The sequence below is a fragment of the Daphnia magna genome, linkage group LG5, assembly GCF_020631705.1.
Source record: "Daphnia magna isolate NIES linkage group LG5, ASM2063170v1.1, whole genome shotgun sequence".
Classification (NCBI taxonomy): domain Eukaryota; kingdom Metazoa; phylum Arthropoda; class Branchiopoda; order Diplostraca; family Daphniidae; genus Daphnia; species Daphnia magna.
In genome coordinates this window covers 3,149,619-3,175,260 of record NC_059186.1, presented here as the reverse complement: position 1 = coordinate 3,175,260, position 25,642 = coordinate 3,149,619, and the positions used below count along the sequence as shown (strand labels likewise).

The 25,642-nt window shown below is 36.7% G+C and overlaps 2 protein-coding genes and 1 pseudogene across 2 annotated transcripts; 1 reads left to right on the top strand and 2 right to left on the bottom strand.

Annotated features, from left to right (window-relative positions):
- Window positions 1-6,426: 6,426 nt before the first annotated feature.
- Window positions 6,427-9,275, bottom strand: LOC116923313. Its single transcript, XM_045173436.1, is given in 7 exon segments — window positions 6,427-6,661; window positions 6,737-6,982; window positions 6,984-7,914; window positions 7,988-8,281; window positions 8,350-8,564; window positions 8,631-8,858; window positions 8,943-9,275. Coding segments are annotated over 5 exon segments (1,905 nt in total). The 5' UTR covers window positions 8,943-9,275; the 3' UTR covers window positions 6,427-6,661; window positions 6,737-6,745.
- Window positions 9,276-13,089: 3,814 nt separating this feature from the next.
- Window positions 13,090-15,763, top strand: LOC116922283 (annotated as a pseudogene).
- A 5,036-nt stretch (window positions 15,764-20,799) lies between these two features.
- LOC116922282 lies at window positions 20,800-24,094 on the bottom strand. Its single transcript, XM_032928659.2, has 7 exons — window positions 23,895-24,094; window positions 23,605-23,760; window positions 23,026-23,531; window positions 22,643-22,957; window positions 22,159-22,581; window positions 21,565-22,090; window positions 20,800-21,487 (listed from the first exon to the last, which is right to left on the bottom strand). The coding sequence occupies exons 1-7, from the start codon at window positions 24,013-24,015 to the stop codon at window positions 21,363-21,365; spliced, it is 2,172 nt and encodes a 723-aa protein (XP_032784550.2). The 5' UTR covers window positions 24,016-24,094; the 3' UTR covers window positions 20,800-21,362.
- Between the last annotated feature and the right edge of the window lie 1,548 nt (window positions 24,095-25,642).

Genomic DNA, 25,642 nt, shown 5'->3' with positions numbered 1-25,642 from the left:
GCCCAATTTGATTTTTCTAAATCCATAGAAGCTATATTTTGGTAAACTGGCTTGAGATTCAGGCAAATATAGAAAACGGGAGTACCGGACAAGCGAAGTAGCAGACACCTCTAGTGGCCAAAAAATTGAATCTAAGCTAACTTACCTTGAAATAGTTTTTATGGATTTAGAAAATTAAATTGGGCTCCTTCAACACATTTTTTTCGGGGAAAATATGAAGTATGACGATGGCAAAAATGACGGTAAAATTGTTAAAATTATACTAAAAAACCCTTAAATTATTCTTAATACGAGGAGAAAAACTAGAACTTAGACTAGAACTTAACGTGCGGTTCTTAACAACAAAATTATGCACGAAAAAAAGGGTCTTTTTTTAAAATAATACTAAAGTAATGGCGGTGCAAAACGGAGAAAAAAGAGAAATCGTACACCTGAACGCACAAATGTCGTTTAGGGTATAACATGGATGCGCCACACGAAAGCAAACTCATCGGAAATTCCGTTAAAAAATCAAATCTGGGGAGATGTTTCGCTATAAGAGATCGTGTTAAAAAGGCCGAAAACGGCCAAGTGTATATTATTTTGGGAGGCTATTGTATACTTTAAGTTTATAGGATGCTTAATATATTCGATTTTAACTAAATGTTATTTTAAAAGGGTATTAATTTTACTAAAGAATGGTAGTTTTTTCTAGTCTGAGAAACAGGTAGGGAAGACCGGACCGATATTGGACACTCAAACAGGTTAGACAGTGGCTTTAAAAATAGTAAAATTTATTTAAAAAACTTCAATTTTTGATATGTGATAAGAATTAGTGTAAAATTAAATTGTGTGTAGTTTCATTTATATCCTATGGTTATTTAGTTAGTTATTGAACAAAATAGAAATTGGTGTAAATGTTTCAAAATTTTTACATTTATTTTATAATACCTATTCTTAAACTAAACTTTACTATACATTTACTATACCCACCCTAAACCCCTATTATGGCTCGTTTCACTCGGGCTTAGTTCCACTTAGTTACTTAAGACTTAGTTCCTTTTAGAGTTAAGATAACTTAATTTAGTTAAGTAAATATGGTCGGGTAAAAAAGACTTTTACCGAAAAGAAGATTTGTTGGCTTCGATGATCCTAATAAATGGGAGCTTTTCTGATGTATGGACAAGATTTGAATTCGTCGGTTTGTAAACATTTGGTAAGTGGAATATTTGATGACGGTTTTCAAAATGTATAGGGTGACTATGACAAGCCATTCCTGAAGTTTGGATCGGAGATGTGCGCTCTTCCACGCTCGGCGGACTTGTACCCGAACAATGTTGATCCGGAAAGATAGACCATCAGTTACATTTTCGTATACGCTACCCTGGGACTCTCATTGCCCTTTTATTCCTCGCAAAGACACTACAACCCTAATAGTATGGGCATACAAAAATTGCTTCCTGAGTGATATACAGTACCCACCAAACGATTGGGTATACCCCCGTTTTTTAGTGCATTCTTATGGCGCTACGGGTCTTAACAACAATTAAAAGAATGTCTGTGAAATTGTTGTTAGACATTAAGGCAACAAGGAAAATAGATAAAATTAATTCTTCTTATGATAATAAAAAACAATGATCTTTTATTTTTTTTATACGAAGAATCTAGCTGTGTTTAAAGAAAAAAATCTGAGCACTTGAAATTGATCCCAGCGCCCCTGGTGGCGCAATCACAAAACATCTCCGTAAAAAATTTTAGTGCACCAACTTTGGGGTATAGGAAAGCATTTTTGTAGTTAAAATAATTCAAAAACATGCATTATATTCTAATAGAGTAAAGAAAAACGCGTCGTTCGGCATAAAAAAATTTATTTTAAGGATGTTTTGAAGTATTTTATTTATATTTTTGGAAACGCCGGTATTAACATGGCGTTGATGGGGGGAAAGGTGGTGTACCTAATCATATGAACGATACTTTAGCACCCTGGGCGTAACTCCTCCAATTTTTTCATGTAAAGATAACTTTTAGAGCACTTTCTCTTCTGATAGAGGAAAAAAGAAAAAAAAAATTGTCCTTACCAGTAAAAATATATTTGAGTTTTCCTAAGACCCGTAGCGCCATAAGAATGCACTAAAAGACGGGGGTGTACAGTATCCTGCACAAAAATCCAAACAGCGAATTAAATGTTGAAAGCCATCTACTGGAGGGGTTACGGGTTTTTTGTTGTTGTTTTTGTTTCCACGAACAAGCAGGTAGAAAAATTTTTTGAGTAAGCAATGTTTCAAAGCCATAGCTCAACATTTCCAACTGTCGCTTTAAAAAAACACCACCTGAGGGTTTCAAAAATGACCTGACCTGTTACTTGCCCTGAAAAAAAACCAGATGTAGACTTTCCCAACCCTGCCCTGTCGTGTCCCCACCCCATCTACCCTACCTATTTAAAAAAAATCGTAACCCTGCCAATAGATTGCTTTCAACATTTAAATCACTGTTCGGATTTTTGTGCAGGATACTGTCCCTAATCGTTTGGTGGGTACTGTACTTATGTAAATGTGTTAAATCAATAGTATATTTCTTGCTTTCATTAAAAAAGAATTAGAGTAAGACTGATAGTTGTGACATGAGCCCAGAAATAACCAGAGATGTTAGGAAATGTGGGGAAGCTAAAAGAAGGGAGATAAATAGCAGACGAAATTAATACTGCGTTGTCCACGGTGGTGCTCAAAACTAAAAGCATTTGTCTGCTACTTTTGGTAGGCTTATTTCATCACCAAAACTTTGAATTAATTCTAAACAAAAAACCTTTTAGTTTGACACCACACATTAGCAAAACATCTGTTACTCGACATTATACATTTTTTTATTTTACTTTGCCTTTTTCTTCTAGCAAGGGGACTCCGCATACTGTCTTTTTAGTGAAATCTGGCAAAAAGTACTAGTTCTGAGCACCCCCGTGTCCTGTGACTTGGCGTCCATGAAAAGTCATGGCTTCTCCTATCTGAGTCCTACCTCAGGTTAATTCTGCATGAGCCTAATGATGTTAGTATTACACTTGGGTAAAGATATAGAGCCAAATGTTCACACAGTCATTAAACCCCAGTAGAATTATGTATTAAGCTTTTGAAATCGCTATTTATTAACGCTTCGTATAGATGTGCTGGACTTGCTAATTCAACAATCGACCCACGTACAAATTTTGGAACCGATAAGCCACACGAGACACAGAAAAACTCATGGAAAATATTTGTTACTTGAAATAGTCATCAAAAATATTGTGCACGACAGTTATTGCTTAAATATACGCATCCATAACGTTCTCTTTGGTATTCTTCTGGTCAGGTAAACTTAAGTGAATTAGGTTTTCACGGTCTTCCATAAATTGTTGGATATCTTCAGAATTTTCATGGAAATCAACTTCTACTCTTTCAAGCATACCGTCGCTGTCGTTTCGATTAGAATTTTCAGGAATTTCAACGTTTTTGTTTCGAAAACAAGTGTCTTCGGAATACATTGATGAATCCAAAAAAAAAGAGACAATGAGCATGAACAAAACCAGAAAATACATTAAAAATAATGGTATTCCTGATCTAGCTTAGGGAAATATTTCCCATTATCGGTGGATGGCTGGGCAAGAATATCAAGACCACTATAAAACATTTGATTTGGAGTTTGTTTGTGGCTTTTCAAATGCAATGACAATTCCAAATAGTTCTAAACATGTCCAACTCTTACTGTATTCAGTGGGTAAAGCAATGATGTAGTCAATAGATGTCGGCTACAGAGTTTGGAACCCAAATTTGAGATGATTCCATATCCCTGCAATGAATTGTAAATTTTGGACGACAACAACCGTTGAAGTAATACAGAGGAAGAAAAGAACCTTACATGAAAATGTTGATCAATAAAGTCACACAATCGTTGCCAACATTCCCCCCAAAACTTTCTATATGCTGATTATGGACCGCCTTCTCCACAATTAACGATCTTCGCTGGGTACCGCGTACCGTGAGTATCATGTATCTCCCTTACGGGAACGTTTTCTCCTCCTTTGTCCGTCCCTGACACCAAGAACATTCATGGAAACTTTAATGATTTTAGTTATCAATGCATTCACTATAGTTACCTCCCTCTAGATGGTACGCCATGTGCCATGACGCCTTCAAGAAAACTGTTTACAACGGTTACAGCCTTGTTGTTGGCAACCTAAAAGTACACACCCATTCTTGAATACCTATATATTCCACCATGAATCGCGATTTTCAAGTTCTTAGCTTAAGATGATGGTCTATATGAAAAGGGACAGGCGGGTTGTAACATAGTATTTCCTTCTAATACGTTTCTTCATCGGTTTCGTTTTATATAATTATTTCACAATTTTAACTGTTTCAACTATGTGATACCTCTGGACAAAAATACCCTTTCCCTCTAATCTGCTTTGAATGCTTACACTTCCCAAATTAGGTCTATCTTTTAAGAGATCACAAGGTGGTTGAGCTCACAAGCACTAATCTGAGAATCTTTGTTTCGAATCTTCATCTTTCAGAAAGGCGTCTATACAAAGTTTTATCAACTGCTCCTGTCAGCTGGGATATTACTATCGCTGAATAACCAAGACCTCAATAATAGAACAAACTGCTGTCGCAGGTATAGTGTGTGATTCTATCCCACAGATGATCTGCCCCATCTGGGCATGGCACAACTGACAGAGAAAATTGAAGTACTGCACTGATGGAATTCAAATTCAAATCTTTATCAGATGGTGATTTTAATGTCTGTAGGCTAAAAATCAATCTTCAAAAAATCTGAAATTTCACAAATTGATGTTGGTATATGTGTCGTAGCAATACAAAATGCTAGACGCCTTCTAAGAGCCAACTGATGTTTTGCTTTGCTAGGATATACTATTTTTCTTTGAGCCAACTACAAAAGGTTCCCACACAGCACACTGACGTCTTTTAAAGGATATTTATTCATCCTAACGGCACTACTGGGATTTCTTTATTCTATCCTGAAATCCTACAATGACGACTTAAAGATGATTTTAGCAGGTGTTGATGACAGGCAGAAACTGCTCTAATACACGGATTTTTATGGTCACCAAAAAACCGGAACGACTTTTTGCTCTACCAAACGAAACGTTAAAAACATTATTCTGTCATCGGATTCATACACAGGTATCCCGCATAACAGTCGAGTAGTCTACCATATACGCAACATTCAATACTTTTAAAGGTACTTTAAAAGCCTCGACCCAAAACTCCCTTTTTTTATAGTAATCCCCGCAAGAGGATACCCCTTTTCTGAGAGGGAAAGTGGTAGAACCAGGGGTCTATGACTCTGGCAGAACAAGACAACTTGGTCTCCGTCACCTAGGCTAACCCTTTGGCTCTTCAAATGAGCCATACGGTTGGCCTAGGACAACCCCTTTTCAATGCCTTTTTAAAAAGGATCACGAGATGTCACCTTCTTTTTTTCAAGCAGATGATCAGCTGTTTGATGTTTGTTTTGTTTTTTTCTTTAAATGTTTATTTCTAAACATCTTTTAAATGTGAATTTTGTTTTTACGTAAGTTTTATTTGTGTTGTTGATATTTAAAAAAAAATGTGCGTATATTTGTAATTAGAATACACCTTTTTAATGAAAAACACCTTGCTGTGTTTAATTGAAAAATATTAAAAAGGAAAAAATTCCCAATGAAACACATTTTTTTCATTTAACCGGTCTAGCACAATATTGGACCTAAGCGATAAAACGCAAAAAAAAAGGTATTCCATTTGGAATTTTTTCCTTTTTTATATTTTTCAATAAAATTCACCGAGTAGATAGCTCTCTTTAATACCTATCGATTGCCGTAAAACTCATGTAAACCCGTTTAAACTTAGACCGTAATTAATTATTTTATTTTATGATATATTGGGAGGGATGGGTGGGGGAGAACCCAAAAAAAGAAATTTTTTGGTAAAGTTGCGCGAATTGCAGCTATTTCTGAAAAAAGAAAAATACCCTCAAATGATACACAAAACGGTAAAAGACTTCCTCTAGCAAACATAACCAATCTTATCATTTCATTAACAAACAAAGTTTGCATTCTGTAATTCCGAAATGTACTCCTCTATTGTTTAAAACATAAATTATGAATTAATGCAGTTGATAATTGTATTACTATATTCATCCACAAACTTCTACTACGATTACATTTTCTCATGACATTGTTAAATAATTGGGACTACAAAGGAACAAGCATTGTAAAGATCACAAGCTACATTTACCATTTGATCAATAATAGAAATGCGTTCTTCATCAGTTGCACTTAAATCAGTGAATTGATGGTTTAAAGTGAAAAGTATTAGGGAAGAGGGGGGCTAGTTGGCAGGGTCACTTTTTGTGAATTTATTTGAATTTTTCGACCATATATTCTGCAAATTGAATTAATGAATCATATTCAGATTTCAATTCTCCTTGTATTGATCGTCTTGCTTTTTGAAATACATTGACACAAAATTCAGAAAATAAGAAAAACAGCAAAAAAAAAATTCCTGCCAACCTGCCCCACCTACGGGGTAAGTTGCCGAACGGGGTGGGGTAAGTTGGCAGCAGACGATTCTTTGTTTGGATGGATCGTGTAATAGCTACACCGCAGACGATTTCACTGTTGTTGAACTGGCCTTAATCGATGATTGATCTGTTAAAAGAGAAAACCAACTAATTTAAATAAACTTAATAGGTTTTATACATGTTACATTAAAGGATCAATTACCTATACTTTTTAAATACAGTCATCGCACCAATACAACTCTTCTTTGATAGACATGTCGTCTACGCAATCCTCATGAGCCCATTCACCGCACTTTTTGCATTGAACCCAAGCCGAAATGCTTTTTGAATAAGGCTCTTGGCAAACTAAACAATAACACTCTTTTTCGTCCACGTTAGGCCCAGTAGGGGTAGTCTTAGTCCGTTTTTTCGGTGTTTTCCCTTTTGCTTTCAACGGTGCAGTTTTTTTTGGTAGCTTTTCTTTGTTGAGCAAACAGCTTTTTGGTAGCCCTCTCTGCAGTCTTTTCCTTCTCTTTTTCTATCATATCTTTAACAGGAGTGCTTGTCAGAATCACCGTCTTTCGTTGTCTAGAAATGCGGGCAGCCGTCTTTCTAGGCCCAGCTTTGGGAAGAGGTCTTAAATTCTCCAACACTGATCCGTCCGCTGTTGCTTGTGATGATATAGATGATGATGATGATGTAGAAGGAGATGATGATCCTGGCTGAACCAGAACGGCATTTATTAATTCAGCTTCTGGTATCTCTTTAATTGCGGTCAAATTGATAAATTCAATCTCAGTAGGAGGCACATCTTCAACTTCGTTTGTTGTTGTTGCCGTTTCAATCGCAGTAGAAGTCGCATCTTCAACTTCGTTTGTCTGGTTTTGGTTTGGTCGATCTGTCACCATTGACGGAGCAAAGTCATCTTCAGTGAAGATATTTCGGTTGTAAGGGGCCACACCTGCTTTTTCGAATCCAGCCATAATGTTTCGTGGTGTGATTGCACTTGGCAGAGCCTCCTTTACAATTCCAGGAATATGACGGAATGTCATTGTTTGGCCCGGATGATTCTTGAGCCAGGCCCCTATAGCTCCGTTGACATAATGTTTCAGTGGCCCATAAACTGATAAATCCAATGGTTGAAGTCTATGAGAAGTGTGCGGGGGGAAGGAAAGCATTATAATGCCATTCGCCTTGGCGTAATTTAGTCCTTCCACAGGCAAATGGGACCCATGGTTGTCCAGCAAAAGTAAAACCGGCTTTTCTAGAGATGGACGAGCATGTTTTACGAAGTGTTGTAAGTACAACACAAAATCCTTTTCAGTCATCCAACCGGACTTGTTTGCTGAGCCGCAGGACCCTAATGAGGCATTCACCAGAAAATCATCCTTCATATGCACTCTGGGAAATAATAATGAATAAATTGTTAGCCTAGGCTTACTAAACAAAAACATTATTCTAGCCTACGCTTTACCTTGGAAAAACGAAGAATGGCGGAACACTATTCCCAACAGCACTGACGGCCATGCATAGAGTTACTAATGTGCCTCGTTCCTGCGATGTAAGGGATCCAATTTGTTTTTTGCCTCGCCTGCCAACAATTCTATCTGGAACTTGAACAGTTGTGATTCCAGTTTCATCTACGTTCCAAATTTCCAGTGGAGTTAATTTGTATTTAGCCAATACAATGTCAAGGTTGTTAAAAAAGCAGTCAACATTGTATTGGTTGAAGCTGCTGGCTCGTGCTAGGGATGTGGCTTCTGGTTTCCTAGAATTTCAGAAATAAATTAAGTTTCTCATGAGATTGAAAACAACTAAGCATTGATAAAAGCCAACCTTATAGATAAAGATGGGTTCCTCTTGATGAAACTTCCAAACCAGTCTTTTCCAGCAGCGGAAGTAGATTCCCATGACTTGGGCATTTTACAATCAAGAAAAGTAGCGAAGCTGAAAGCTAATTTCCTTACTTCCATGGGACTTAGTCCAAAGTAGATATCACTTGCCTTGGTGATGTAGGCTACGAGCTCTTTCTCTTGGTCTGCAGTGAAGATCTAGCTTTAAAAAAAATTTATCGTCAACTCACCATTTACCAAAAACAACTGTTTAAACATTATTACCTTTCTTGAAGAATAGCCACATGTTAAGGGAAGTGAATCTTCGTCAACATCAACCTCTTTGTTGGCAGAGACCTTGAAGTATCGAAAAAGACTCCTTTCACTCAATTTAAACTCTCTAGCAGCATCAACAACTCCCCAATTGTGATTCCTAACCATATCTATGGCTTTCGAAACATTTTCACGTGTAACATTCTGAACACGAGCGGTTTTTCTAATATAATTTCTCATCTGAAAGAGAAAAACAACCCACGTTATGCTTTCTTAAGAACACGACAACTGACAACACGCCCCTTCAAATTTCTGCCAACTTACCCCACAAGCTGCTTTTCGTATTCATAAATCAATAACTAAAAAACTGTTCAAGGCAGACTTGTCACGTTTGTTTTAAAAGAAAGATGGACACTTATTCTATGTTTCACAGTAGGTGTTCTGACACTTTAGAGTTCTATACTATAAGACAAACAAAAAGTTGTGAGAGGCCCAAAAAAAAACTTTTTTACCAAATTTCTTTTCTTTCTGCTATAACTTCTGTTTGAGGCGTCGTATCCTTTTGAAATTTTGAATGAGCCATCTAGGGGTGGTCTTTCATATTTGGTATAAAATGCTCGATTTGTTTTGGTCTGTAAGGGGCCTAAATAGCAAACTGCCAACTTACCCCACCTGCCAACTAGCCCCCCTCTCCCCTATGTTTAACCCGTAACAATAAATACGTTAATACCTGCGATTAAATACTTTTGAAGGTTAAACTTAGGCAGGTTCTATCACTGATTTATTGAACTGACTTTGACACAATAATGGCGTCTGCTTCTACAGGGGGAAAAATTCGAACAACGGCTATTACCGATATCGGCCACCAAGAAGGCTCTGCTTGGCAGCACCCTTGGCGGCCTACACGAATTTTATAATTACAGCAAAATTCACAAGTCAAAAATAATAGACAATTAACTATTTCAATGCCTCATGTAATAAGATGGTCTTCACAGTCGCGTCAGGTATTATAGTTTATTTTTTACATAATTAATTTTAAAAGAAAAGCAATTTTTAACCATGAATGACATTCTATTCAGGGGTTTTCATGGTGGAGAGAAGGTTCTTCTCAGCCAGCTCATGCTTATTCACCGTGGATTAAACCGCGGTAGTTTCATGACTGACCCTTCGGTACACAATCAACAAATTGAAAGACTATGGCAATATGCGTGGAATTCCTTCACTTCCATCTTTTACGAATTATTTACGTAATTAACGTTTTTACAAATTTAATTTTACCTAGTCTCAGAATTTTGTAATTACTTTTCAACGAAAAATGGAGCGAGAAGGAGTCCTCAATTCGTTCTCAGAAGTTGATCTTTTATTGCCTTCTTCTAGTATTTCTACCCATAATACAACAACACATAGAAGAATTTGTTGACTCGTAGAATCTTCATACCAACCAAACGGCTCCGTCATTCATGTAACCCATTCGGATATTAATAAGGGGACTTACATCTTTAAAGAGGAGACCAGTTGTGGAAAAAACAGTTTAAGGAGTTACAACAGGTAATTACTTTAAGTTTTAAATTTGAAAAATTTAATAAATTTTTTCTTCTTTCCAATATTAGACTTCGAGCAATAGATTGAGGAAGATGAATCCCTCGATACCGAATCAGTTGAGGTCCCTGAAATTAGAATAGAAATTGAAGAACGAGTTGAACGACGCTATAAACGAAAAGACGGACATTTACTTTGCTGACTTCCAATTGCAAGGAAAAGATACTGTAGAATTTATGAGGAATGGCTTTCTAGTTGGCTGCATAATGTTTAGTGTAGGTTACTTTAAAAAGTAACCTACACACCTAGTAGTACACCTAAGTAAAATACAAAAACTTTGTTTGGAAAAAGAATTTTTACTCTTACCTTACCCCTTTAGAAAACGATCTTCATTGATATCATCTCTAGAAAAATGCAGTTTTCTTATCTGTCCAAAATCCAAAATATGATGAAATTACAGATTTTTACAAACACAAACTCTTTCCTTCAGCTCCCGGTTTAGAGTGAATTAATCTGCAGTTTTCTAAACCAGAAAACCAAGATCTAAATAAATAAGATATCAGGAAGAAAAATTATACAAATTAATGACAATGTATAAACATACTTAAATATCTGGTGACTTACGACTCTAATTCCACGTCATACATTTTTACGGTGAAATAAACTGATATATTATTGCAATAAGCGAGATAACCTACATTGAAAATCAGTAACTAACGAATCTTTTTGAAGGTAACCAAAACAAATTCTTTTATTACCCTACTATCACAGTCACAGAATACAATTCATCGGTATATGTCATGGAAGGGGTGAAATCGATAATAATTATTAGAAATGCAAATGGCCCCAAGAGTCAACTCGACCGTTCGGGTTGTTCGCGGAGAAACCTATCAGCCACTGTGATTGGCTCTCTCTTTCTCACCCTACCCTCAACCCTCCTTCCTTTTCTCCTTCATGCTCTTATATTTTTAAGTCATCTTCCGATTTTCAAGAGAACGATTAGGTGTTTGATGTTTGTTTTTGTTTTTTCTATAATGTATTTTTTGAAATGTTATTTAACTCCCGTCATGTTTTTATCCCTAACTTTTAGATAGAAACTTATAAACCAGGTAGATCCACATCTAAACTTCTAATATTTAAAATTTGTGGGTAAAGTTTCCCCTACGCCCCAGGGGAGAAAGGGGAAAATTAGCGTGGGGTACGAGGGTATTTCCCCGTCAGACGCATGGGGAAGCTACGGTAAATGAATATTTTCAAAGTGGATTTACTACCTCAAGACATCATTTGCACCCCCATAAACTAGGTATGGTTAAATTCGTCTAATCAAGACAAATCTTTCTATACTAATTAAAATTTTCTATCTAAAAGTTAGGGATTCTAGGATACTGCCGAAAACAATTTCACGTTAAAATTAGGAATATTTTGCAAATTTTTAAGTAATATACTTAATTTCTTATCACATAACCAATTTTGATTAGGTTTAATGAAAAGCATCAATGTCTTAAATGGTTAATTAATGCAAAGCTTTAAATTTGCATGTGTGCTGTCTGCGTTTTCCATCCACGATGGAAATCACACTTTTGGGTACAGAAGGTAAACCATTGTGGCATTATTTAAAAAATTATCACACTCATCAAACAAGTAACTAATTTCACAATATTTTAATACTATGGCCCTGATATCACTCTTTTGTTTTTACCTTTGCAGGTATTGGAATCCCAATGGAATAAAATCGGGGCAACATATCTAGAAATTGTTGTGTTACACATGGGCGGGAAGAAACTAAGCCAAGAAAACTTCAAATGCACTACCTCAACATTACTAGAATAAGGGTCAATTATCAAAGATTTCGATTTACTGAAACGCTGCCGAGAACTGATCAACACTTCTACTGATGACCAACAACTTGTAGTCCGTGTTTTCAGAAATAAAATAATTGACCATGACGGACAATTACGTTCAGTAGCTTGTACAGACTACGCTGAGAATAATTTTATTTGTAAACGTTGTCCAGTGTTTGGAACGTCATTGGTTGACGTTCATGACGTAACGTCAAATTTGACGTTTGCCGTGACGATTGACGTGTAACAAATTTCTGAATGACGTTTGACGGCGACGTTTGACGTTATTAGTTGGAACTTGGCAACGTCGACCTAAAACAAGACGAATTTTCTGTTGCGTTATATTTTGTTATTATCATTGATAAAGAATGGCTAGTGTTCAACTAATTAAAACTCAGTGGTTTGAGACTGGAATTTTTAATTTTTTTAAGCTAACCCCTGAAGTCATAGAGAAATTTACAATTGATTCAAAGGCAAGTGAAATAGTTCGTAGAGATGAAAAACGTAAGCTAGGAGAAGAGTGGATGCATGGAACGTGCAAGTTCTGCAAATACAACTCAAAGGTCCAATACAAAAACACGTCCTACTGGGTCCGACATTTATTAGTAAGCTTTTGTCTTTCTACCATCAATAACAATTTACAACCTACATATATGTTAATTCTTATAGCAACATCCAGTGGAGCATCAAAAATATAAAATTTTGATGAGTGAATCCAATTCTAAGGAAAAAAAAGGCCAAGATCCCCCGATTCCTCATTTCTTCCAGAATCTAGCACCCAGAATCAGAGTAAAAGGTCCAAACAGGAAAGTATTGTCGATGCCTTAAATCCCGACAACATTGCAAAAAAGAGAGATGTGTTGGAAGAAGGGAAAAAATTACCACAAGAAGTTCAAGATAAGATTAACATTCGGGCATTTGAACTGATTGTTGCTGAAGCCTTGCCACTTTCTATCGTTGAGAGCGTTTATTTCCGTAGTTATTCTAAGGAGATCGACTCACGGGTCAATGTGTTGTGTACGAAATCTTTAAAATTACTTATTGCAAAAGAATTCGTAAAGTTTAAGTCCCATATCAAAAACGAATTCCAAATGGCAATGCATGTCTGTTTGACAGCTGACGTTTGGGGTGCAAAGAGACGCAGTTTTATGGGTGTTACAGCCCACTGGCTTAAGATGCTTCCTGATGGAACTATTATTCGGATGTAAGCTGCGATTGCTTGCCTTAGGTTCCCAGGTGATTACATATTTTTATGTGAAGAAAATAAGAAACTCATTTTTCTCATTTTATTCTACAGGGTCGCATACTCACGACAAAGTAGCAGAAAATATTAAGCAAGTCATGGATGAATACGGTTTGCCGGCATACAAAGTGAGTCATGTTGTAACGGACAACGGATCGAATTTCGTTAAAGCATTCAAACAGTTTTCCGTAAGTAAAGTTTTGTCTAAGTCCTTTTACCTGAAACATTTGTTTATTTCGAATATGAACTTTGTAGGCCGAAATAAAGAAATCTCTCGTCGAGTCTGCTGAAGCTAAGCTAGCCGAACATGTTGCCAACGAGGCTCAACAATTTGAATTTGAGGACGAAGTTGCTGCAACTTCTAGTTTGCTGGATGAGCTGGACTCTGAAGAGTTAGAAGACCCTTCAGTGATTGATGAAGCAGCATCTCTAGCGACCAGTGCTTATGATCTGTTACAGCAAAACTACGAGGACTCATTTGCAAGGATCTCTCTGCCAGACCATTTGAGGTTTTATTGATTTAAAAAATTGGCAAAATATTCTTTACATCTCTAAAAGCTTTGTTTCATTAGCTGCGCATCCCATACTCTGGATTTAATAGCTAAAACTGACACCGATCTGTCTAAATTCGATGTAAAAGAATTTCCAAAGAAAAGGATGTTGCGTCAAGCTTGGGGAAAACTCACTGCATTTTGGAATAAGATTGGCCAGTCCATTTCAGCAAGTGAGAAAAGCTTGGAGGTTTTCGGTATAAATTATGCACAATTCATAAAGAAAATAGTTCATTGAAATTTAAAATAATATTTCCTTTTTTAGGCGTTTCTCTTCCCACACCCTGTGCAACCCGATGGAATACGTACTACGACTGCATCGCAGCATTCCTGAAAAATCATAAGAGCCGTAACGTGTACGAAGGAATTAAGTATCTACACCAGAACTCTGGAATGGAAAGGAATAGTTTACTACGGGGGAGAGTTGCACGTCCATGCTTCAAATAGTATTTGTGATCATGTGCTCGTTTTTGCAGCACAGGCGTTAAAGGAAAGCCCAAAGACAACCAATCGGGTAGTTTGGAACTAAAATTGCTGCGCGTGCTGGAATGCTTGTGGAACTTAATAATAAAACCGACGGCAAAATTATTTTAAAGGGTGCAATTGTAAAAGCAACAGTCTGTGATGGATCTTCTACAAACAAATCTATGTTGGCACAACTGAGGGTATCGGGTGAAATTGGTTGCATTACCTCAGTAACGCACCCGATGTGGTGGGAATATAATACCCCCAACAGCCACGACGAGGTCGAGGAGAACCATCCGTCTCCCCCGACGTCTGTAACACAACTATTTGTAAGGGCCCCCGTAAGGTGGCCCCCCTTTTCTATGGTTTAGATCCCACTATTTAGTGTATCCCCCCGCCCACGCCAATGTAAGCCATTTTATGGCCTAACGTAGCCCAGTCGAACATACACCTCGAGAGGCTACACAACTAGGAGTTAGTGTTCATCATTTCTTCATCTTCTAAAGGTCTTGAACGGTCTGAACACACCGAAAAGAGTTCAATATCTTTCACGGTGGAACCAAAACACAACACGATTACAACATTTCTTTGTAGATGTCCCTCATCTCTTAAAATCTACGAGAAACCATTCTTAAAAATACAAAATTGTCCAGGTATGCTATACTAAATATGGTCATGGCATTCTTATGTCAACTGATGGAAATAAACTGTATTTAGGTAGCAAGTTCAAAGGTGAACTACTAGACCTACCAGGACTACTACACTTTTCAAAAGGAGAAGCAAATTTCAATTGGGTGTAGGGTAACTGATGCACAAATTTTTCCAAACAACTTCCAGAAAACGAGAGTGTGCCTAAAATGAAGAATGTGAAAAATTTGTAAAGTAGAATGTGCAGCGCAATTGTTCTAAAAAAGAAATGCTATTGGGATTAAGCTTTACCGTGAGATGTCAGCAACAACAGCCGCTGAAAAATGGAAAAAATCCCATTTTACTTCAAAATATTAGGAACAGTTAATTGTAAATTACAGTTTTACAGTTGACTGTTCTGTATTTTTTTTTCATTAACCTGTATCAACATATATCAAAATGTAAGACAACAGACATGCCCTATTTCAAAACAAACTAATAAGTCTATTAGAGGTAACTATTGTTTTTTACATCATTATTTCTTCTTTAATAATTTCCGGAACTTAAATTTTTTTATGGTAATTTTACGCAACCAGACGTTCCAATGGAGGCATCCACCCCAATGGATGACTCCACCAGATGGATGCCTCAACCCCGATAGATGGCTCCATTTAATTTGATTCGCATAGTGGTGGACAAATGGAGACCATGGATGCCTCAGCACAAGTGTCGGTTTTGCCCCTTTCCTTCACTGACGTAAGCTCCACCTCAGAGTGGGAAACAGCAGCAGAGAGGGAAGTGGTAGAGCGGAAATCTACCAAACAGGTTAGCTCTACCATGGATGTAAGCCTATGAAAAAATTGAATAAATGAAATATCGAAATTTATTTAGTAAATTAAATTGTGTAAAAATATTCAAAAATAAATAAATTCGAATAAGAATTACTTAAGTTAAGAGCAATTAAAGAGTACAATCATTTCGTCAACGGTATATCACATCCATTAAACTATATAAGCCAGGGTTCCCTCCCTTTTTCGCTTGCCTGATTGGTGGCTCATTGTCAAAATGGAAGTATGGTTGACGACATAGGACTTGTATTTCTAAGGAGAAATGGGACTATTCTAAAGGTTTTAAAAAATCAGTCCTATTCTTCCCGGTCTTTTTTCTCCAGTCCTTTTTCGTTTCAGTCCTATTTCACCGGCTACCAACAAGGAATAATACAACGAATGGTGACTCAAACTAAACAATCTCTTAACTAAGACCAAAAAGGGGATAAAACTTTATTCCAACTCGGGATGTCATCTGAAGACCTATAGGCAACCCAGGGAACTCAACTTACAAACCTCATCTAGCTTCAGGAGCTTACCTCATGGAGACTCATCTAAAGGGGTTTTGCGACAGGGTTTTATACCGTTGCATGAATTACTCGTCTTCCGGACTGCGTATCTCCGTATCTTTCTCAGTGCGTACTTTTCGTGATAGTTTCTCTACCATCGTCACAGCGTTGTCCAAGGAGCGGGTGACTCATCTCTGCGAAGAGATAATCACTCTTCCTTTCTCACCTGCGACAATATCAATCATGCCAAAACAGAATGGCGAACTAGAATGCCCTTTCACAAAGTTCATTTGGAGTAGAAAGTAATGATGAGGTAAAACGTCTTACAGTGGAGAAGTACTGGGACTTAGTTCTAGCTGTGAAAACAGTGCTCGGCAAAGTAAATTTCCCATAACTAACTAAAATCATTTCTCTCTTATTTGAATGCCGACAAGCAACGCACCACAGAGCATTTTTTCACCAGACTGAAAGAAACGAAAAGTGACCGACGAGGTAGAATGGAAAATGAAACGCTTGTGAGTTTACTTCATTTTAAAAAATGATTTTTAAATGAAGGGAATGGTGAACATAATAAAGTTTTCCCAATGGAACGATCCTTCTTCAAACAGTATGGAAAGTAAAAGCTAACGCAGTTATCAATCCCGGTGGAAAAAATGGAGAAAAAGTCTCATAATTTATTTACTGAAAATTTTCTAGAATTCACGATTTAATGTTTGAAAACATTTTCTTGAAAAATTTGCAAAACATTTTGAAAATTTGAAATTTTTCAACAAAGATGGCATTTTTGGGCCTTTTCTGAATTTCAATTTTGACTTTCGAAACAGTTGAACATATGAGTTTTTCTGCTAAAACAAAAAATCATAGTCCATTCTCAGATGGAGTTTGTGTTGAGTAGAAAGGTGGTGTATTTACTTGCATTCAAATAAATTAGTGGAAACGAATCCGTCGGTAAAGACTCAATGTATTCTTTTATAGCGACCAAGGTAAAAGGATCTGTATGCAATGACGGATGAATACTGTGTTCTTGGGCTATTGCCACGGCGAACCGACATATATCCTTTTATTTCTTTTTGACGAAAGGGATAGTATGGTGCCTACCCCTTTATGCTATACCTATTTCTTTTTCTTTGCAACCCGCGAAAAAGGTAAAATTAAAAGTGGGAAAATTGACAGAAAGGTAGAGGAAGAGAAGAATAGAAAAAAACAGGGTATGGTAGGCACCATAGGATCCCTTCCGTCCAAACAAAATAAAAGGATATAGACCGATTTGCCTGCCAAAGAAACTTTCATTTTCACGGATGGCCGTATACGGAACATTTAAATAAATAAAACCCCTTGGGCGCCTTCAGGATTTTAGGTTAGTTTTAGTTGTTATAGTTGTTAAATTATCTCTTCACTTCCAAGATTCGTAATCCAAGTCTGTCTTCTTAATTTGTTACTCTGACACGTTTTCCAATCTTTTTTGTTTTCGTTGAGCTCTTGCGGAATACAAAACAATTTAGTTTGGTTTCTGTTACAATTACTGCTACATGTAGCAATGTAACATTTCTTTCTCATTTTCGTATTTGTTTTATTGATCGGCTTCGAAACCTAACATAATCCGGACAACTGTTTGTCTCAAATCTCAATTACTGTTTTCCAATTTTGTTTACATTAAAAATAGTGACATCTAGTTTTATAATTTTTAATTAGAAAAAAAGTAAAAAAGTGCCATCTGTTTTCCAAAAGTTGAAACACCCCAAACAGTACAAAATGGCCGATTGTTGACTTTGTTGTATACGAAAAAGATTCTAGTTGTCACATAGTTTAACAATTAAGACAATAAAAGGGCGTGCATTATCATTTGTTACCTTTGTCATAATTTAAATCTACTAATTTCAGCTTTAAAATATGGTTAATGCTGTTTTTTCGCTCTCCTTCATTCCTATTGGTGGAAAAAATTCCAATAAACCTTTTCAGGTCCCTATCTGGAAGAGGAGCCTATTGTAAGTTGTGCTTCGTTAAAGGCCCCTAAACCACAGACTAAGAGGGGAAATACCACGATTGTCCCTATAGGGCTGAGAGGAACCGTCAGGATAATGCTCGTGACTCCCGCTGCGGCGCTGCGAACGGTTTAGAGGAGCCTTTTTGGAGAATTTTCCTTTATCCCTACTGATTAGAGTTTTCACACACCTTAATTTAAAAAATTGACTATTTGTGCTAAATTTTTACTTTTTCCTGTGTAATTTTGTTCGTGACTTCTTCATCATGTATTGAAAATGTCAAAAAGATTGGTTTATTTAACGGTGCCTTAAAAAATTGGTTTTATAGACACCCTTTCTCGCTTATTTTGTGACGATTTATAGTGAATCGTGAATCGCTTTATTCTTGTGTCGTTTGGAATTTATGATAATTTAGGCGCGATGTGTAAATTATGATATTTATGTTGTACGAATAAAGTAACAAAACCCAGAAATATTATGTTATTCATTAAATTAATCAATATGTTACGAATTTCATCATTAAATTGACTTTCTTTATTTTGACTGTTTGACATATCGCATATTTACATCTTTTATCACAACATTGTATCGTAAAAATGAAATAATGTTAACGCCGAACAAATTTGGCAAGTTTTTTTTCATCTGAGCATGTGATTCTGTTTTTTTTTTTTTTTTTGTTCGACGATCTCAATGAATTTTACTTTTGAAAAACACCTGAAACGTAAAATGAGATATTGGAAAATGGCAGCTGTCATCATTTCTTTTTGGTGACTGATACACCTAATCAATGGTAAGTTGGTTATTATTTCTTACATGGGAAAATCTGTGGATAAGCATCATTTTTTAATTTCCAATTTTGTCGTGGAATACATTTTACTTGTCCATCAATGATAAATTTATCTTCTTTTATGATGTCTTCTTCTTTAAAGTGAAATTCACACAAGACACAACCTAGAAGTTTTTTGTAAGTCAGTGCCATTGATCGGAATTTCATTTTTTTCTCAGACCAGATTTCCTTTAAAATGTCGTCCTTTGGTACATAAAATAATCTTAATTTTTTGGGATTTATTACATTAGTAGCAGCACCCAAGGTTTTCTTCCCACGATAATTATTAGGACAACCTTAAATGAAACAATATTCCGGCATCTCTGGTCCTTGGACAACAATTTTAGTTGAACAAATCACGACACATTTGTAAAAACTATTATTCTATTTAAGCTGCTTTGCCATGGTACGGCTGACTAAGACTAAGACGACCACTACTAATAAGACTATTTCATTTGGCGCCTAAATTGTCCTTCTTTCCCAACAACACAAGAATCCAGCGTTTCACGATTAATTATAAATCGTCACAAAATAAGCGAGAAAGAATGTCTATAAAACCAGAGTCATAGAACCCAATGGGTAAATGAGTCAATAATTGAATCTCATTTCAATCCGATTGGTCAGATGTATGCTGAAAATTCATTTGAAGAATGCATCCCAAAAATTTCAAAAGCTCAAATATTAAAACTGTTCTGTGATATACACCGTGATCACCATCTCCCTTACCTAATAAGAGAATATGTTGGCGTCCGTTACCATTTCGAGTCAGTTCGCTTGAAGAATTTGATGTTATCGCAGTCAAAAGCTGTAAAAGTTTCCAATGCCAAATTATCAAAACATGCTTAATGTTTTTTGTTCGTTACCACTTCAGTGACATGAATCACTTTTCCATCAGTTTACCAGTTCCTTTGTTCGTTACAGTTCACTCACTAAATCACTTTCTCATAACTTTACCAGTTTTTTGTTCAATGATTAGTTCAGTTGATAAGTCTCCATAACTTACCAGTTTCCTTGTTTGCTACAAGTTAAGTGACATAAGTCACTTTTCCATCAACTTTCTGTACCTGTTAAGTGTTTGTAATTCACAGATAAAGCTATAAACTAATTTAAACCTGTGCCGTATGCTCTTTTTACGAATGTATTTGAAAAAAAAATTTAAAACACATTTGAACAATATCAATTTGTGATTGTTTGTCTTGTGTTTGGCGGTTTCACTTTAAAGACTTAGAAAATTCTCTGTGTTTATGTTAGAGACTCCTCCCAAACTTGATGGCTAAGTAAAATCCTTCGCAATTGGCCCAGTTGTTTTACAAAGGGATATTGTGATTGGCGAATGCCTAACAAGCCCGGTAGAGGCAGTGCAAGCGTCGGAGCAAAAACTGCCATATGGCTTGCACAAGGTATCCCTTTTTTGCAAGGGTTGGAATGCCATAGTGAACCAACTAGGGTTCTATGACTCTGATAAAACCAATTTTTTAAGGCACCGTTCAAAAAACCAATCTTTTTGACAATTTCAATACATGGTCAAGAAGCAGTGTATCGTATTTGATGAAAAGTACGGTATTTTCAAATATAAAATACTGTATTTGAAAATGGAGAACGTCTCAAATGCATTTGATAATCTCAAATGTCAAATACCAAATAAAATCAAATAAAATACCAAATAAAATACCAAATACTTCTGGTGTTACTTAAATGGTCAAATAAAATACCAAATAAAATAAAATACCAAATACTTTTTAGAAAAAAGGACATTTCAACTTCATTTTTTAATATATCATTGATTGTGTATTGAAATTACTTTAAACTTGGATATCAAACAACAATCTTCAGAAAAGCAACAGTTCAGACCGTAAAGTTTTTGTTTCGCTTGATGAACATACGCTGATTGAGCATATCCGTCTTCATATTGACGCTCTTGATCCCAAAGATGTCCATTGCGGTACTGAAAGCCCTCTCAATGCTTCCGGATGAGGCTGCTATGCCCAAAACGTCGCGGGCAATAAAAGAAAGGACTCGAAATCGATGCCTACTTTTCAGCCAAAATTTCAATGGTCGCAATGGACGATATCCTGCCTCTGGATTCTTCTCATCGATCAATTCTTCCATCAGGCAAATTGGATCGGACAGGTACAACTCGAAGTCTTCTAGTACTTTTGATGTTGAAGCACCAGAAGGGGGTCGAGGTGTTCTTTTTAAAGAACTGAAAAGTTGCCGCACAGGCATTGACGGCTTCGACCTTTTTGATGCTGGCTGACCGGTTGGAGAGTCGTTGCTGGTTTGGTTTTGGTTTGGTAGAGGTGAACCCGGTGAGTGCCCATCTGGAACGATCGTTTATTCGTCTTTCATCTGACGAAAGCGATACACAAGTTCAGATTTTACGCAATCGAGAACGTCTTCTTCGTTAAGGGGAGAACTAGCAATCCAATCCGTTTTGAAACGCGGATCGAGAATAGCACCTGTCATAAAATTCAGGAAACATTATTTTACCAGCTCACGGATAAGATAGTTATTCTGGATTGTTTTTGGCACCAACCTAAGATGTAGACAGTGTCGTTTAAGACATATGACAGCCTCTTGTGTAGGGAAGCTTTAAGTGCCTCTACCAGACCTTTGCAATGAGAGATCTTACCAGCAAGAGGACAGTCCGGGTTCAAAACAAAATTGCCATTGACATTAAAAGAAGTCAATGAAACTTTGTTGGACAAGTCTAAGTAGACCGGAATTACGGAGCCGATGGTTTCGTAGTCACCCTGAAGTTCATCGGTTGCTTCTTGAAACGGGATCAGAATTAAGATTATCTCCTTCAGTATCTTTATATCCACAGCTGACAGCTTTCGCTTGTTGTCTTTGGTTGCGTTCAGGCGAGACTGAATCTGGGGGTCAGCATCAAGGGCCTTGACAAGTGACTGAAGTGAGAACAGCAGAGAGTTCCACCGAGTTGCGTTTTTGGCGACCAATCGGAACTTGACTGCATTAAAAACAACTTCGGTATCGGTCACACTTTTTCGGATTGAGTTGATAATATCCCCAGCGCGCTTAACAGCACTAACTGCTGTTTGCTGAAAAAATTAAAAGAACCCACAATATAAACATTTTGAAGTAAGAAAACAAGCTATATTCCACTCACATCAAGAACTTTTAGTCCGTCTTCAACAACGAGCTGAATATCATGAGCTTTGCAGGACTCTCGAAGTTTGCTACTCATCTGAAAAGTCGATTGCCATGAAGAAGAATGACCGAAACCTGCTTCATCCTGCCAAGGTCCTGTACGAGAAGTTGTCTTTCTGGGAACGTTTAAATAGCTGTCGTCTAGGTCTTTGTTTAATCCCAGCCACTCTTCATCATCATCTGGATCGATAGATAACAACTCAGTCAAGGCCCCAGAAGTAGAATCCGAAAGTTCCAATTGAACCATCTCATCTGCCTGTTCAATCAAAGGCGATTCAAGGGAGTCATCAAACGACTGTGGAATTGGATCAGAGGGTTTAGGGAACTGAACCTTGAAGGCTTTGATCATGTTCCATCCGTTATCGGTCACAACCCTTACAACCTAAACAAAGAATGCTCGTTATTCGTTACAATATTATTAATTAAAAAATAGGAAGCCTTACCAGAGAGGGGTCGATATTCCACTCTTTAAGAACTTCCTCGTATTCCGCAAGAATGGCTTCACCAGTGTGCCTGCCTGTCATATGTCGAATGCAGAGGAAGGCAGTGAACATCTCGAAGGTCTTCGTTACAGCTTCGAGATTGAAACCAATAAAACCGCACATGCGTTTCGACGACCAGATATCTAAGATAATGGTTACCGCTGTGCACTGCCCGATCTTTGCCTCCACAACTTTTTTGATGCAGTCGTATTCGTTTGGAACATGCCTTCTTCTCATTGTAAAATCAGTAGGGGGGACAAAGCCAGGAATTCCGAGCTGTATGAATAAATAAATTTCTGAAATTAGAAAATCAAACAAGTTTCGTTAATGGACAAATCTTTTACCTTCAGAAACTTGATAAAGTCTTCATTACGAGTGAAAAGGAGCGGAATGTTTCCCGTTACAAAAGCTCTTGTCAAGTACTTGTCCAGTTTGGCTTGGTGACTAGAGCTGACGTTCCTTTCTCTGGCAAAAGCGGTGATTGGTAATTGGCGAGACGTGTTGGAGGACTTGAGGAACTTGTTGAATAATTCCATGTGAACTCGACTCAAATGAAGCGAAAAGTTGCTGAAAGCTTTCCATGAGCCCATGAAGAAAACGTTGCATAACTTGCAGATGGCATGAACTTTTCCGTTTTCAGTTTCAGACCAATTGCGAAAGCACTCTGTCCGCCACAATGGCCAGGTCGATTGTCTGGTAAGTGGAATCGGCGTTGACCCTGGAGGTGGTTCAGGTTCACGCTGCTGCAGACTGGCCTCCACATCTACAGACTCTTCATCACAATCATCTTCTTCGCTAGCTATATTTTCTTCCAAAGAAGGCCCAGCTACATCTTCTTCTGGACTAGTGTCTGGAAATAAAGATTGTAAAAATCACTATGCTTTGTAATGTAAAAAATTGCATTTGTAGTTAATTTGCGTTACCTAATGTGATTGAGTTAGGTGATGAACGGCTTAACGGGGGTCTACCTCTGGCCCTACCTTGAGGTGTTGATGGAAGCCGAAAAGAAGAAACCACTTCTTCGTTAGGTACCACTTCTTCCCCAGAAGGCCCAGCTACATCTTCTTCTTGACTAGTGGCTAGAAATACAGGTTAATAAAGTAATGACAGCTTTCAAACTCGCTTAAAAGAAACAACTAATATTTCTGTTACGTCAATAAGATCATTTTTGTTTTAAGATTTTAATTTTTGTTAATAAGAAATTGGGTTTTACCTAATGTGATTGAGTTACTTGAGCGGCTTAACAGGGGTGTTCCTCTGGCCCTACCTCGACCTCGAGGTGTTGATGGAAGCCTACGAGAGCCTCTGACCGTGGCCTGCCTTTTTGGGAACATCTTTTTGTTATTGAACACTTTTAATTTTTCAGCGATTATTTCGTCTGCTAGATGCACGGCGTTGTCAATTCGTCTTGAAAAGAAAGTATTTGGTATTGTATTTGGTATTTGCCAAATAAAATTAGTTCTGTCAAATAAAATACCAAATAAAACTTTAGAAAAAACACCTCAAATAAAATACCGATTAAAATACGTATTTGATGTATTTTATTTGACAAATATTTGATTGTTTTCGTCAAATACGATACACTGTCAAGAAGTCACGAACAAAATTACACAGGAAAAAGTAAAAATTTAGCACAAATAGTCAATTTTTAAAATTAAGGTGTGTGAAGACTCTAATCAGTAGGGATAAAGGAAAATTCACCGAAAAGTCTCCTCTAAACCGTTCGCAGCGCCGCAGCGGGAGTCACGAGCATTATCCTGATGGCTGTATTGGAGATAGCCGTCTTTCTAATCTTAGTCTGTGCCTAAACCTTCGGTAATTTAGTAAACTAAATCCCTCAGGGATAAACTAACAAGTTAGGCAACGTTGCAAAGGCGCTATTTTAAATAAAAAGATAATTTTTAACGTAAATAAAACATTCCCAAATTGCACTATCTTGATGATTTTGGTTCTTAAAAATTGGGAATAAAATGAAGCTTTCATGCATTCCCTTTTCTAGCAGATGGACTGGCAATTAATTATTATATAAAATGAATAAACGTGTTTTTTCCTATCACCTCTGTAATCGATCAGCTTGATAGACTAGAGAACCTAGCGGGGAATCTTTTAACCCCCTGAGCAAACACCCGCCGTTTTCCCCCAACAGTCAGAGGGTGCATCTCAGAGTGACGGAATCGCACTAGTAAAGGTTGCCATTAATAACAGCTTTTTTTTGCTCATAAATACATAGTGTTGAAAGTAAAGTGTTTCATAAATAAAAGATATCATTTATATTTTTATTCTTTAGTAACTGTAAACTATACTCGTAAATAACTTGCTCTTTTAGTAAAATTTTTCATAATAACGTAAAGGGTGCGTATCACTGTGACGGAATCGCACTAGTAAAAAGTTTCTTAAGTATCGTACTTTAGAAATTTGTATCAATAGTATATTTGACATTCGCAACAGTGTATCAGTAGTAAAACGTTTTCCAAATGATAATGTTCAGTAGAAATTTTAAAAATTCTGAAAAACTTGACTAATTTCTTTGAAACAAATGGCCATTATTAAATAATTTCATAAGGTGATACATCTCAGAGTGACGGAATCGCACTAGTAAAAGTTTGATATTAATAACAACTTTTTTTACTCTCATAAATATACAGTGTTGAAAGTAAAATATTCCATAAATAAAAAATACCACTGATATTTTGATTATGTAGTAACTCTAAACTATACCGTAAATAACTAGCTCTTTAAGTAAAATTTCTCATAAGAACTTAAAGTTATATGTGTAGTATAAAGAAAGCGTATCTTAAATATATGTCTCATTAGAACTTCGTTGCAAAGATACTATGTAGCACATGAATATTGTTTTAAGCGAAACCACACTAAATTTTTCACATAAAAAACTGTATCATAAATATTCTGTTCCACAAGTATATTCAATTTGTTTGCAACTTTACCCGCTAGATGACTCAA